The 14,337-nt window shown below is 41.6% G+C and overlaps 1 protein-coding gene across 1 annotated transcript; it reads right to left on the bottom strand.

The window, feature by feature from the left end:
• Positions 1-10,191: 10,191 nt before the first annotated feature.
• CFAP97D1 (CFAP97 domain containing 1) lies at positions 10,192-12,947 on the bottom strand. Its single transcript, XM_068979189.1, has 5 exons — positions 12,824-12,947; positions 12,202-12,272; positions 11,825-11,943; positions 10,754-10,877; positions 10,192-10,248 (listed from the first exon to the last, which is right to left on the bottom strand). Exons 1-5 carry the CDS (start codon positions 12,945-12,947, stop codon positions 10,192-10,194), a joined length of 495 nt encoding a protein of 164 aa, XP_068835290.1.
• Positions 12,948-14,337: the final 1,390 nt, after the last annotated feature.

Raw genomic sequence — 14,337 nt, 5'->3', positions numbered from 1 at the left:
CACCAAGCCTGTGATGTAGTGTTCTTTTTCTTTTTTGGCCACACAGCATGGCTTGTGGGATCTTAGTTCCCCAACCAGGGATTGAACCAGTACCGTTGTCAGTGAGAGTCCTAATCACTGGACTGCCAGGGAATTCCTTGATGTAAGATTCTTATCATCCCTATTATATAAATGAGAAAAACAAGGCTAAGAAAGTTTAAACAATGTGTTCAAGTTCACACAGCTTTATAAAAACGGCAGAATCATATTAGAGTCCAACTCTAATACCAGTGATGGTCATTAACCACTATACTGCCTCTCTTTTGTGGCCCCATAACTGGGGCTGCCTGTTAAGCCATTGACTTAGAAGTGAGGAATGTGCTCTCAGCTAGAATTTACAATAATATGCAGTATGGCTGCAACTTCTAAGACTTGAAAGAGGCTGCTTACAGCTCTTGAAAGAGCTCTTCCTCATGAGAAAAAAGGAGGCGAGGTAAAGTGCAAAGCACCAGGGAGAAGATCTGCTGCCTGTTTAGAAATTTCCATTTTGCCTTCTTACACGAGGATACCTTTTCCACTTTCTATTGGGTTGGCCAAAATGTTGGTTCAGGTTTTTCCATTACAATGTTGCAGAAAAACCCAAACAAACTTTTTGGTCAACCCACATAGCTCATAAACCTGGTAGGTCCACGGAACAGGATCACATTCTTCAGACCTTTCTAACAAAAGGATGAGGACCTCTTTGTATTTACAAAGTACTGGATTCTTACCAAGTTAAATTAGTCTTAGCTGTTGCACATAGAACCAGGTGGGGAAGGTAACTGCTCTTTGAAGCTGAGTGGCACATACCAAGTTGTGTATATTATACAGGAGAAAGAAAAGAGTGAACATGTTAGTCCCTTAGTCATGTCTGACTCTTTGTGACCCCATGGACTGTAGCCCGCCAGGCTCCTCTGTCCATGGAATTCTCCAGGCAAGAATGCTGAAGTGGGCAGCCATTCCCTTCTCCAGGAATCTTCTGACCCAAGCCTCCCACATCGCAGGTAGATTCTTTACCTCTGAGCCAGCAGGGAAGCTCCATTATACAGGAGAGGATTAAAATCAGCCCTCAGGCAAAAACCATGTAAGTCAAAATTACTCTTGAAAAGTCCTCTAGGGTGGCCCCTTGGTGGAGATCCTAACCAACTCTTAGCAAGGCCCAACTGGGTGGTTTTTCCCCCATTGTAGGAGCACAGTGGTTGAATAACAGATTTTTTTTTTAAATTTCAAACAACTCAGCATTTTCTTATTTTCAATATTTTCTTAATGATTTTCAGATGGCTATTTCATCTCTTCATCTTCCTCTTCATGTGTATTGTGAAGCAAGGCATTAAAATGTGATGCCTGCTTTATTTCTTATCTAAGCAACCTCCTCACCCCGAAGGCAAACTGTGTTGACAGCTGCTTGGCTGCTACAAAATCTGTGAGAGTGGAATGGATAGGGCCCCAGAGACAGGTCATTTGTAAAGTGTTTCTGCTGTTTGTAAAAATAAAACTGTTGTGTTTTTTTTTTTTAAAAACCACAAACCTGTTTACAAATATATATTGGTGGAATGTATATAAATTCAGTTCCTAGTCCCATTCTAGCCAATAACACTTACGTTCCGAGCCTCTGGGCAAAATTTTTCCGTGTTTGTCTTCCTGGGCCTCACACCAAGAAATCTACTTATTTTATACCTTTCAATACGTCCCTTTTCTCCCACTTGGGCCCTCAATGGCTGGTAAGGTTTCTGCTTGTGTCTCCAACCAGAGAGAATATGGTGAGCTCTGGAGGGCTTTTTTCTAGGTCAAGGATATTAGACAGGCAGGGCCAATAAGCTGCCACCACGCACTCTTACACACACGGCAGACATCACTAATTGATAATAGCACTCTCTTGCTGAATGTAGATATTGCTTTTGGATATCTGGTCTCAATTGAGCAGAACTGGCAAGTGGATTAATCTTGTTTGCCATCCTTGATCCAGCAATTTTAACCTTCTCTGTCATCCACTCCACTCCCTGCAGGAAGTGGATTTTTCAAAATTACAACCATCTGTCCTTCATAGACAATGCTTAGCTATGTTAAACACTGGCCGATTGTGCTTTTACCACTGAATACATACATGCTTTAAGACATGTGACTCATCACAGTTTTGCATCCACTTATGCAGAGTTACACCATTTATGCCAGCAGTCACAGGATCACGTGTCAAAAAAAAGAAAGCATTTGTTGACTTTTTTATTAACTACTGACCAGCATATGCACAAAGCCCTCTTGAATCATATAGTTTAGAAACAATAAGCAGCATTTCTCTATCTGGTGTAGTCAATATGAATCTATTTTTTTTCCCTGTCCTCTGAATACAGTCTCAAACCATTGCTTCCTTTAAAAGTCAAGCTTATGGTTTCAGAGCAAGATGATGTAGAATCATTTTTTCTCTCCTCCTCAACTCTAAATCTGGCTTCCCTGGTAGCTCAGTTGGGTCTGAGACCTAACTGATTCCTGGGTTGGGTCGGGACGATCTGCTGAAGAAGGGATAGGCTACCCACTCCAGTATTCTTGGGCTTCCCTGTGACTCAGCTGGTAAAGAATCTGCCTGTAATGCAGGAAACCTCATTTCAGTTTCTGGGTTGGGAAGATCCCCTGGAGAAGGGAATGGCTACCAACTCCAGTATTTAAGCCTGGAGAATTCCATGGACTGTATAGTCTATGAGGTCGCAAAGAGTTGGACATGAATGAACAACTTTCATTTTCACTTTCAACTCTAAATGACTTCCCAAGTGGCACAGTGGTAAAGAACCCACTTGCCAATGTAGGAGACACAAGAGACTTGGGTCTGATCCCTGGGTTGGGAAGATCCCTTGAAGGAGGAAATGGCAACCCACTCCAGCATTCTTGCCTGGAACATTCCATGGACAGAGGAGTCTGGCATGCTACATTCCATGGGGTTGCAAAGAGTTGGACACTACAGAGCACACATGTGTATACACACCACCACCACAACTTCAAATACAACTTAAAATCTTAGGAATTTATTAAAAAGACAATGATAAAAGGACTCTGAAAGATGGAAAGAAAATGGGTTGAGTAGGGAAACTCAAGATTTGAGGAACAACAATGTGGTGACTTTCCTGGGCTTTCTTTTCATCTCCCACACCCAACTGAGATATGGAAAGGCCTACAACCCAGAACCACCAATAGCACAGACAGGGAAGGAAAAAGAATGAAAAAAATGGAGGAAGGAAGGAAGAGAAAGAAAGGGGGAGTGAAGCAGGAAGAAAGAAAGAAAAGTTTGCTTTTTCTGCCAAAGGACAGGAAAGGGGAGGGAAAGAAGCCTGGAAGAGACCTACCAGGGAGCCCCACCCTAGCTCCACACCAGGGTACCAGCAGGTGGCCCAGTTCATTCATAGCAGGAATGAAGCCTATGTCTCCCTGGCTTCCACCCAGTGACAAAAGGAGACCCAGGCCCAGCAATGTCTGCCCACCCCTCTGCAGAAGGTAGCCCAGCAACACTGTGCAGCCCAGGGAAGCACATTCCCACACTGCAGAAGACACCAGAAGGGACTGAGTGGGAGTCCTGGCAGTACCCAAAGAACAAGCAGACTAGAATAGCATTGCAAAAGCTCAGAAAACCATGCTTCATTGAAAATAAGACACATAAAAGAAGCAGAAATTTATACCAGCACCTAAACTGGACTACTATCTGCTATAATAGAAGATTTAAATAGGATTAAGAGACCCCTAAGATAATCACCCAAATATCCAGGATACAAGATAGAAATGTGATGAGCTATTACTCATCATAATACAAATCAAGAAAACCCCAATCTAAATAAGAAAAAAAAAAATCAGCCAATACCAGTATGATATGATTCAGATGTTGGAATTTAATAAGAATTTAAAACAATTGTAATAAAAATGCTTTAACAATCAATAACAAATTCTCCCTAGAAAAAATTTTAAAAACAGATAATCTTACAAAGAAATAGAAGTTATGAGAAATAACTATATGGAAATGATATAAAGTTATTGAAAAATTGAAAACTCAGATGGACTCAGTAGTAGAGTAGAAGTGACAAGATCAAATCAGGGCACTTGAGGACAGATCAATAAAATTTATGCAATGTGAACAAATAACTGGAAAAAAGCATTACAGACAAAAGAGTTAACACTTGTATCATCAGAGTCCCATAAGGAGAAAGTGTGGTGCCAGAAAGTACTCAAAGAAATAATAGCCCCCAATTCCCCCAGTTTGGTGAAAGATATAAATCTACAGATTCAAGAAGCTGATAAACTCAAAATAGGATAAGCCCAAAGAAATCCATACCAAGATACATCATAATTAATCTCCTGAAAGCTAAAGACTAAAAAAACCCCCAAAACCAAAAACTTAAGAAGAGGGAGAAACAATGGGAAGGAACACCAACGCAAATTCTATTTTAATATTATGTTAAAGGAAACTGTGCAGGCCTGAAAAAGTGACATGACATTTATCAAGTGCTGACAGCAAAGACTCTCACTCTTGAATCCTAAATGTGATGAAACTATCCCTCAGGAATGAAGAGGAAATAAAGACATTCTTCAGTAAAGGGAAACTAACATAATTTCTTGAGACTAACTCTTAAAGAATGATTAACAAAATGGCAGAAGCTGGGACATTCAGAAAGGAAAAAACAACTGAACATTTAAAGCTAGAAGTAAATAGGTTATTCTTCACCCCTTGAGTTTCTTTATCCATATTTTCTGGATAACAAAAGTTATGTCACCATCTGATGCAGTGTTCAGTGTATATAGAGGAAATACATAAGATAATTATATTCTAAAAGTGAGGAAGATATTGGCAGAGTGGATTAAAAGAAAACATAACCTGAACTTCCCTGTGGTGCAATGGATAAGAATCCATCTGTCAATGCAGGGGACACAGGTTCGATCCCTGGCCCAGGAAGATTCCACATGCTGTGGAGCAACTAAACCCACGCACCACAACTACTGAGCCGGAAATCCAGAGTCCAGGAGCCTCAACTACTGAAGCTCCACGCCTAGAGCCTGGGACCCGAAACGAGAGGACACCACAATGAGAAGCCCCTGCACCACAACAAAGAGTAGCCCCTGCTCTAGAGAAAACAACTAGAGAAAGTCTGCACAAAGCAACAAAGACCCAGAGCAGCCAAAAATAAATAAATAAATGATCCAACTATATGTCCTCTACAAGTATACAAAAGTAGTTGGAAAAGATGGAAACACATATTATGCAAACAATTTTTTAAAAAGCATAATTTTAAAAGGCTATATTATTATCAGATAAAGTAGACTTCAGAGAAAGAAAATTACTAGGGACAAAGAAGAACATTATATAATGGTAAAAGGATCACTCCACCAAGTAGACAGAGCAATCCTAAATGTGTATGCAACAAACACCAGAGCTTTAAAGTACATGAAGCGAAAACTGACATAGCTAAGGACCTCCCTGGTAGTCCAGTGGTTAAGAATCCATCTTCCAGTGCAGGGGACATGGGTTCAATCTCTGGTCAGAGAACTAAGATCCCACATGCTGTGGGGCGACTTAGCCCACACACTGTGGCAAGAGAAACCTGAACACCTAAACAAGAGAAACTCTCACACACCACAACAAAAAAAACCCACATGCACTGCAGTGAAGACCCAGTGCAGCCAAAAGGGAGAAAAAAAAAAAAGACATCTAAAAGAAGAAATAGATGACTCTATGGATATAATTGGGGGATTCAACACTCTACTCTCAGCAACTGATAGAATTAGAACAGAAAGTTATCCAGGGCATAAAACAACTGAACACCATCAACTAAGAGGATCGAATTGACATTTATAAAACACTCCCCTCAATGGCAGCACAATATACATTCTTTTCAAATGCCCATGAAATATTTACCTAGGTAGGCCATATTTACAAATTTAAAAGAATTGGAAATATAGGGTACGTCCTCTGACCATAATGGATTCAAATTCAGTCACAGAAGGACGATAGGAAAATCTCCAAATCATTTGAAAGAATATCTGATATAACCTGAACAGTTCATGGAAGCTTCCTAGAGAACGGACCACTCTCTTTATAAGTAATGTATAGGTGTTGTCCAGATAAAGGCATAGAACTATGGATTTTTTGGCTCGAGGGGAAAACAGATGAATGGGATGAGAAGAAAACATGTCTTCTGTTAGTTGAAAAAGGCAAGGAATGATGAGACGTAAGGTTGCAGGCTAATCATGGCATCTGGTCCCATCACTTCATGGCAAATAAATGGGGAAACAGTGGCTGACTTTATTTTTCTGGGCTTCAAAATCATTGCAGATGGTGATAGAAGCCATGAAATTAAAAGACACTTACTCCTTGGAAGGAAAGTTGTGACCAACCTAGACAGCATATTAAAAAGCAGAGATATTACTTTGCCAACAAAGGTCCATCTAGTCAAGGCTCTGGTTTTTCCAATGGTCATGTATGGATGTGAGAGTTGGACTATAAAGAAAGCTGAGTGCCGAAGAATTGATGCTTTTGAACTGTGGTGCTGGAGAAGGCTCTTGAGAGTCCCTTGGACTGCAAGGAAATCCAACCAGTCCATCCTAAAGGAGATCAGTCCTGGGTGTTCATTGGGAGGACTGATGTTGAAGCTGAAACTCCAATACTTTGGCCACCTGATGCGAAGAACTGACTCATCTGAAAAGACCCTGATGCTGGGAAAGATTGCGGGCGGGAGGAGAAGATGACAGAGGATGAGATGGTTAGATGGCTTCACCGACTTGATGGACATGGATTTGGGTGAACTCTGGGAGTTGGTGATGGACAGGGAGGCCTGGCGTTCTGCGGTTCATGGGGTCGCAAAGACTCAAACATGACTGAACAACTGAACAGAACTGAAGGTTACAGGCATTTGTCATTTTTGTGAAATCCTAGTATCTGAACTAGGGGAAAATTCCCTATTCTGGCAAGAATGAGAAGCACAACCCATATTCAAAATTGGAAAAATGCAAATACTCTTCCAACCTCCCTTGCAGATAAGGAATGGGAACATATGATCTAAGTTACACCAATCAGATATACACCTTCACTGACTGGGAGTTTAGAGCTAGTGACACAAAGACTTCAGATCAATGAGAACTTAGCAGGTCAGGAATCTTCCATTCCTGGTAGAACAAGGGCAACTGTGTGCGCTACAGCACCACAGACCAATTCTACACCAAGACTTGGGGCATTGTTCCTTGAATGTGCCGCTTGAAGCTGGGTCCTGCAGTTTTCTAGCAAATACTGTAGCTATTTCATTCAATAAATTATATATTTTTTCACTAAAATCAGACAAAGTCAGTTTACATTGCTTGAAATAAAAGTTCCTGTTGATAGAGGCTTCTGAGACAGAAGGAACAAGATTGTGAGGGGCCCATATTGTGTAGGCCACATTGAAATGTGTGGCTCATTCTGGAAGGAATGGCAAATCATTGAAGGTGTGAAGCTAGAAAGTGATATGGGCATATTTTCCCATTAATAATACCAGTTATAAATCACAAATGCCTGAAATGGGCAGTAGTACATACAAAGACTGGGAGGATGGGTAGATTTAAAATAGGCAGGGAAGAGGAAGGGATGAAAGAGAGGGAGTAGAGGATGGCTGCCAGGCTTCTCACCAGGATGTCTAGAAGAAAGGCTCCTCAGAATGAGATGAACTAGAATCAGCTTAAAATTGAATTTGTATTTGCACACACTGGTTTTTTTCTTTAAACTTTTTATTTTGAGGTAATTGTACATTGACATGTGTGAAAGAAATAATACAGAGAGATCCTGTGTACCTTTAACTCAGTTTCCCCAGGTGGTAGCACTTGGCAAAATACACACAGCCAGGAGATGGGCATGACAGAGTCAAGATACAGAACAAGCTCATCATTGATGAATTGAATGCCATCGAAATTTAAATGCTTTACATTGTGAAAGATGAAAAGACAAATTACAGAGAAAATATTTTGCAGATCACATATCCAACACCAAGGACTTGGGTGTAGAATGTGTAAAGAAATCTCAAAATTCAATATTAAAGAGAGCAACCCAATTAGAAAATGGGCAAATATACCAATATTTTGCCAAAGAGCATATGCAGAGAGCAAATAAACATATGAAAGATGTTCAACTTCATTAATTATTAGAAAAATACAAGTTAAAACCACATGAGATGTTACTGCACATGTTATAATGCCCCAAACTAAAAATGGCAATAACATCAAATGCTGATGAGGATATGAAAAAACTGGCTTACTCATTGCTGGTGGGAATATAAATGGTATAACCACTCTGGAAATGGTTTTGTAATTTCTCTTAAAATGGACTTATCATATAATCCCATAAGTACACTCTTGGGCATTTATCCCAGAGAAATCAAACTCATTTTCATGCAGAAACTTGTGTATAATAGTGGATAGCAGCTTTATTCATAATGGTCAAAAAACTAGAAATTACCCAAATATCCTGCAATGGGTAAATGGTTAAATAAACTGTGGTACATTCATCCCGTGGAATACCACTCAGCAATAAAAAGGAATGAACTATCAACACATGCAAACTGGATGAACCTCAAAGAACTTCTATAGAGTGGAAAAAACAATCTGAAAAGAATGATTACATACTGCATGATTCCATTTATGTAACACTCATGAAACAAGCATAATTATAGAGATGGAAAACAGATTAGTAATTGCCAGGGTTTAGGGCTGGAGGAAGAGGCTGGCTGTGGCCAAAAGAGGTGGTACAGTATTTTCCATAACGATACAGTTAACTGTCTTGAAAGTGTTTATATTAATACAAAACCACACTTGTGATAAAAACAGCATGGAGTTATACACACACACACACACACACACAAATGAGTGCATGTATAAGTGGTGAAGTTTGTGTATGCTCTATAGATTGTACCAATGTCAACTTTCCTGGAGACACCGTACTATATTTAGATAAGATGTTAACATTGGGGGAAGCTAGGTGAAGGGTGCAGGAGGCCTCACCATACATTTATTTGTAACTTCCTGTAAATCTATTTTAAAATAAAACATTTATTTCTGATAAGAACATATAAGGTCTCCTCTCCTTCAAAATAAAACATTTAAAAAGGCTCAAAACCAGCATGACCAATCCCAGAAGCCATGTAACATTGTCTTGTCATGTGTTTTGAGATATTTTTGACATTTTCAATCTTGCTTCTCCCTACAAATGAACAGAGTCCATGAAAATCTCACTGAAGCATTCTTTTCCAATCCTGGGTATTCACAGAGAAACTAATGGTGTTTTTCCTCTGTGTTGTCTGTTCCTCATGTGCTTTTTGTTTTCCATTTCCACAGAGCTGAGCTTGTGGTTGAATCATCTCACTCAACCTATTCTTCCTGCCTGGGGTGGTAGTAATGGTGTATGCTTTAAAAAGCTGTCACTTTCTCTCATTAAGACTTTTCATAGCCCCCAATAAAAGTGCTTGTTGGATCTCTCCTTCTGCCTGCCCCATTCTGTCTCCATTTGGGGATGGAACTTAATGCCTTTGGGTATTTTACATGTAACTTACTCATTTTATGTTCCAAGCTTTATTGTAGCATCCTAAGATTGAGCATTCAGCCACTTAGGAGTGCCTTGAAATCCTAAGCAGCTAAGAAATCCTAGGGCCTTCTCTTGTCTTATCCATGGTGAGTAACCTTGCATTCAAGGAGAGGAGAGGGAGAGAAATGGAGAGCCATCAATTATACAGAATTATTCTTTGAAAAGCCTGAGTGTCCATTTATCCTTCTTCCTAGGGGCAGTGGCAGGGCAGGGGAACTTAGTCATCACTAATAATATGAAATAATACAAAATGCCAACACAATAGTGCTTTTGAACAGTGACAGAGACCCATAATATAACTTCAGCATAACATTAAAGCCACAAGACCGAGTGATTTATCTTACGGAAACAAATCACTTCCACTTAGACTGACATAAAGCCTCAAAGCTGGTGACAAAAGGCAGTCATTTCCTCCTTATATGGAGAGAAGAAACAAAAATGGAATCTAGCCCCCAAATGGATGGCCAATCAATATTACAGAAGAGCAAAATTCACCCCTTGGTTGGGCCCCTTGTTCTCCATCTACATGGGTTTTAGGGCTTTGGCATCAATTGTGATCACCATGTTCTCTGATAAAGAGCAGCCATGTGGAGACATACCTATTTATCTCGGGAGAGAAGATATCTGGTTGTATTTCTGATATAGCGTCTTGAATTCTTGAAGGAAAAAAAAATCAGAAAGATTTATGTCAATGCCCAGGTGCTGGTGTGAAAGTTGAAGTTCTAAATACTATGGGTCTTAGAAAAGGCTTACAGACCAAAGCCAGAGAGTGGAAGTTTATAAAAACACTGCAGATGGCTTTTTTCCCACCTCTTGCAGGATTGTCCCTACATGAAACAAATCAACCACATACTGAATTGTATACTCTTCATCTTCTTTGCTTGCTCATTCAACCTAAATGAATTAAGGGATGAGGGAAGATGTTACCAGATATTTTCTGAAGCTGTCACATAATGACTTTGCTACCAAGATGTCCTTAGCTGGTGAAAGGTTTGCTCCTGTTGTTAGCTTTGTAGGCTCTGGGCAGTTTTTCTTTTACAGATTGTTACATTCCTCGTGATTTTGTCCTCCAACAATCAGGGGTCTCTCCTGAGACTGACTCTCCTCTGAACACAGCCAGATTCTGTGAGTGGATAAAACTATCACAGAGTACCCACGTGCCTGCCAATCTAACTCCGACGACTTGCGGTCATAGTGTGGCTTGCGATCACCAAGCCTCTTCAGAATGCCCTGGTTTTCCACAGTGATTCTCACTAGCTCCCGGTTCCTTGTTTCTCTGTTTAAGCTGGAAAAAAAAAAAAATCCTAAAATAGGTGAAGAATAAAATTCTCCTTCCAGATTGGAGTGGAGAAGATGAAGTTATGATGTCAGAAATTCAGGCTGCCTGAGTGCAGGGAGCCTGCTGTTCCATGGAGCCCTGAGAACCTATTAAACCAGACCACATTCTGGGAAACATGCAAAGCTTTTTTAGGTTAAGGCCAGTGGTTCTCAGCCCTGCAGCCTACTAGAAGATTCTACTTTATTGGTCTGGGATGGAGCTTGGGGATTAGCATTTTGCAATAGCTCCCCAGGCATTCTTATATGAAACCAGGATTGAGAATCTCTGGTTTAGGTGATGAAGATCTTGTCTACCCAGAAATCACAAATAGCTGGTAATAGCTTTGGTTCACCTTACTCCCCTCAGCTTTCAACCTGGTTTTAAATACACAAGGATCAGAAAAGACATCTTGACATTCTCCCCTACTCACTGACACACAGAGATACACACTCATCTTTCCTTGCATACATTCCGTTTGTAACCCTGATCAGACTTCATAATTATTTGCATAAATGTCCCCTCTCTCTGACCTTGTGTTTTTTGAGGTCAGGAAATATACATCTCATTTCACCTCGGTATGCCTGGTGCTCAGCACATAGTAGTTGCTCAGCAAATAGTTCCAGAAACAATTTTAAGAATGGTATATTAAAATCCCAGTTTTCATCACCATTTTACAAAAGTGCTTTCCTGTGACAAACTCTAAATAGGACTCCAAAGAATCTCTTAGGGAATAAAAGTTAGTTCTTTAGCATTAGAGAAAGGTTCTTGTTTGGGGTGGTTTTCTTTCTCCTTAACATGGTCTCTTTGGTTATCCCTCAGGATAACTTTCCTTAAGTATGTGTCTAGTACTAAAACCCAACAAAGGGAAGTCAGTTTTGACTTTCAGAAAATGAAATGAAGAGAAATAATACTACCTCTTGGAAAAATATTCGTTCCAGCAATCCACCTTGGCGGGGCCTCGGTGGGCATTGGCGATTTTTTGACACAGTTGCTTGTTTTCGTATTCAATTTTGTCGATTCTCTTTTGTTCACCCTGGTGAGAAACCCCACCCCACCATGGTGACATCATCACTATGTGGTGCTCCCTCTCACAGTGGTGAGCATCCCCCTCCTGTGGGATTATGGGAAAGGGGCAAACTGGGGGCTATAGTGGAGACTAAGAGCAGGGCTGAGGAATCCAGGGGTGGTGTATGGAGAGGAGGAGGAAGTAGTGGGTATTTAGAAGGCTCTGGGAAACTGGACCTCTTTGGGACATAGATAAGGTACATCTGCAAATGGCAAGAACAAATACCTGTAGTTTGCTCAATTTTAAGATGTGATGTGTGTGCGCTGCTGGAGGTTTGGTATCAACAGTAGGCTTCACTGGAGAGGAAGTAAAGAGAGCAATGTTATGTCACAGGTATCCTGTTAGTAGCCTTAGAGACTCTGCTCACATTCTACACAATGACACTGATTAAAACCTTACAAGTTTGAATTCTGAACCAATTCAGTTCAGGGATTCTGGTTTAGTTGACTTTCCCAAACTGACATCTTTTGAAGAGTTTTGAGCAGACATGAAAGCATGATGAGAGCTGAGAAAAATAAAATTTACAGACAGAAATGTTCCTTGAAGCTAATGAAAGAGCCTTTCTCCCACTCTTTCCCAATATGACTAACCTGGCTACTGAATGCTGCAGTCTCATCCTCTGTCTAGCTTTTTGGCTTGAAAGAGCTTAAATGAGTGTTTCCATCAAGGGAACTCCCTGGTGGAAGATAAATTTTGTCACTGACGCTAATGTCGTCTTGATCAGACTCAGCAGATAAGGCCATATCATTGCAAAGCTGTGTACTGCTCTGGTTTACCATCAACATCTCTTAAGGTGAGCCGTTTCAGAATCCTAGTCATAGTGTCCAGTTTAAATTGCCCCACATACCTATTTGTATTCTATTCTTATGGAATGCGTAGTGGCCAAAGTCCAGCTTCTTCCTGAAGGATGTGCTCTGTCTATGATTAGAGACAATTACAGGGTAGGCCAGATAATCCAGGGAATTGTTCATCTTCTCTTCCTAGTCTCACTTCTGAAATGAGGCACCCAGGCCTCTAAGTACCTCTGTGAGGTACTTAGCGTCCATGATGGGTTGTCATAGTTACCCAGTTATGACATCAGGGATAGGTCCCCGGGGAAGAAAGAGGAGCAGTGGAGCATGCCTGGTTGTCCCTGGGCTTCTCTTTTGAAAGTTAACCTAGGTCCAAGTCAAGATGGGGACTGAGGCTCAGAAGATTTCCCACCTGCCTGGAATGCAGGTGCCACCAAAGGCAGCAGGAAAAAGTTTGTTGTCTGGAAGGGGTGGGAAGGCATGAGGTGGGGGGTGGGGGTTGTTATACACCTTGGGCTTTAATTGTAGTCTCCACTGCAATGGTTTCCCCGCAGGTGTGAGACTACAGCTACTGGAGATATCAATACAAGATCCTTAATGATAATTTGATTCAATGTCTTCATTTTGCAGATGAGGAAACTGAAGTCCAGAGCAACAACCAAACTGCTCTAGAGAAAGTTAGTGGCAGAACTGGGCTCGGGATGTGGGTTTTCTGAATTCCCAGCACCACAGTTGCTCTTTGGAGGGTGTGGAGATCTGCCATTTTCATGCCAGTGGAGGAGGATGGTCATTTACTGGTAGCCGGACCTCAGTAAATGATGAGTTGCTGACATCATGTGGCTTGTAGTGGGCTGGCAGCTGCTCTAGGAGGTGTAGCGCCTAGAGGGTGCGCTACACGTTTGCCGATGGAGGGAGAACACCTACCTAGTACTCACTATGCAAAGCTGGGCGCTTTCCTGGAATGTTATATTGAATCTTTCAAAAGGCCCTAGGAGTTAGGTGCTTTTATTACCCCCCCTTTTTTTTTTCAACAAACAGGCTCAGAGAGGTTAAGTCACTGCCCAGGGCCAGAATGCCATGCTTGTTTGCATAGAGCCCAAGCTTTAGGCTGGAAGAAATGTGCCCCCGAGTTGGGCTTCTCAGCCTTTAACCTTCGTAGGGATCCCCAGCAGGGCTTGTAAAATGCACATCCTCCCTTAGCAGGTCTGAGCTGGGCGGCGGGGTGGGGGCGGGGAGGGCGGAGACTTTACATTTCTGACCAGCTCCCGGGTGAAGCCAACGCTGCTGGTCCGCAGCAGGCAGTCAGAGCTCACAATCGGAACCCGGGTGTCCCTGTAATCCTGAGAAAATTAAGCGACATTTGGGTGTACCCCTGGTCAAGAAAAATTTTTATTGAGCCCTGCATTTAGTCCAGTGGAGTTACTGCACGTCCATGCCTCAGCGGGGGGTGGGAAGAGGACCCTCCGAAACTCCAGGGTGGCAGCATTTCCGCCCCAGATTCAGGCCCAGAGGTCTTTCCCCGCGTCCCCCGGGCGCCAAGCTGCGCACATACTTCCCGGAGCTGAGCGCG

Source organism: Capricornis sumatraensis, chromosome 8 (assembly GCF_032405125.1).
Source record: "Capricornis sumatraensis isolate serow.1 chromosome 8, serow.2, whole genome shotgun sequence".
NCBI classification, from domain to species: Eukaryota; Metazoa; Chordata; class Mammalia; order Artiodactyla; family Bovidae; genus Capricornis; species Capricornis sumatraensis.
Note: the sequence above shows the minus strand (reverse complement) of the source record. Positions and strands in the feature narration are given on the sequence as shown.

What these genes read in the sequence shown, in the direction of transcription:
- CFAP97D1 (XM_068979189.1), bottom strand. Translation starts at nt 12,947, where the DNA reads ATGAACAATTCCCTGGATTATCTGGCCTACCCTGTAATTGTCTCTAAT. An exon ending in TAAGAATAGAATACAAATAG is followed by an intron (nt 12,273 to 12,823) that starts GTATGTGGGGCA and finishes CTTCCTCTCCAG; the next exon opens with TGAAGCCTACTGTTGATACC. An exon ending in TAAAATTGAGCAAACTACAG is followed by an intron (nt 11,944 to 12,201) that starts GTATTTGTTCTT and finishes GTTTCTCACCAG; the next exon opens with GGTGAACAAAAGAGAATCGA.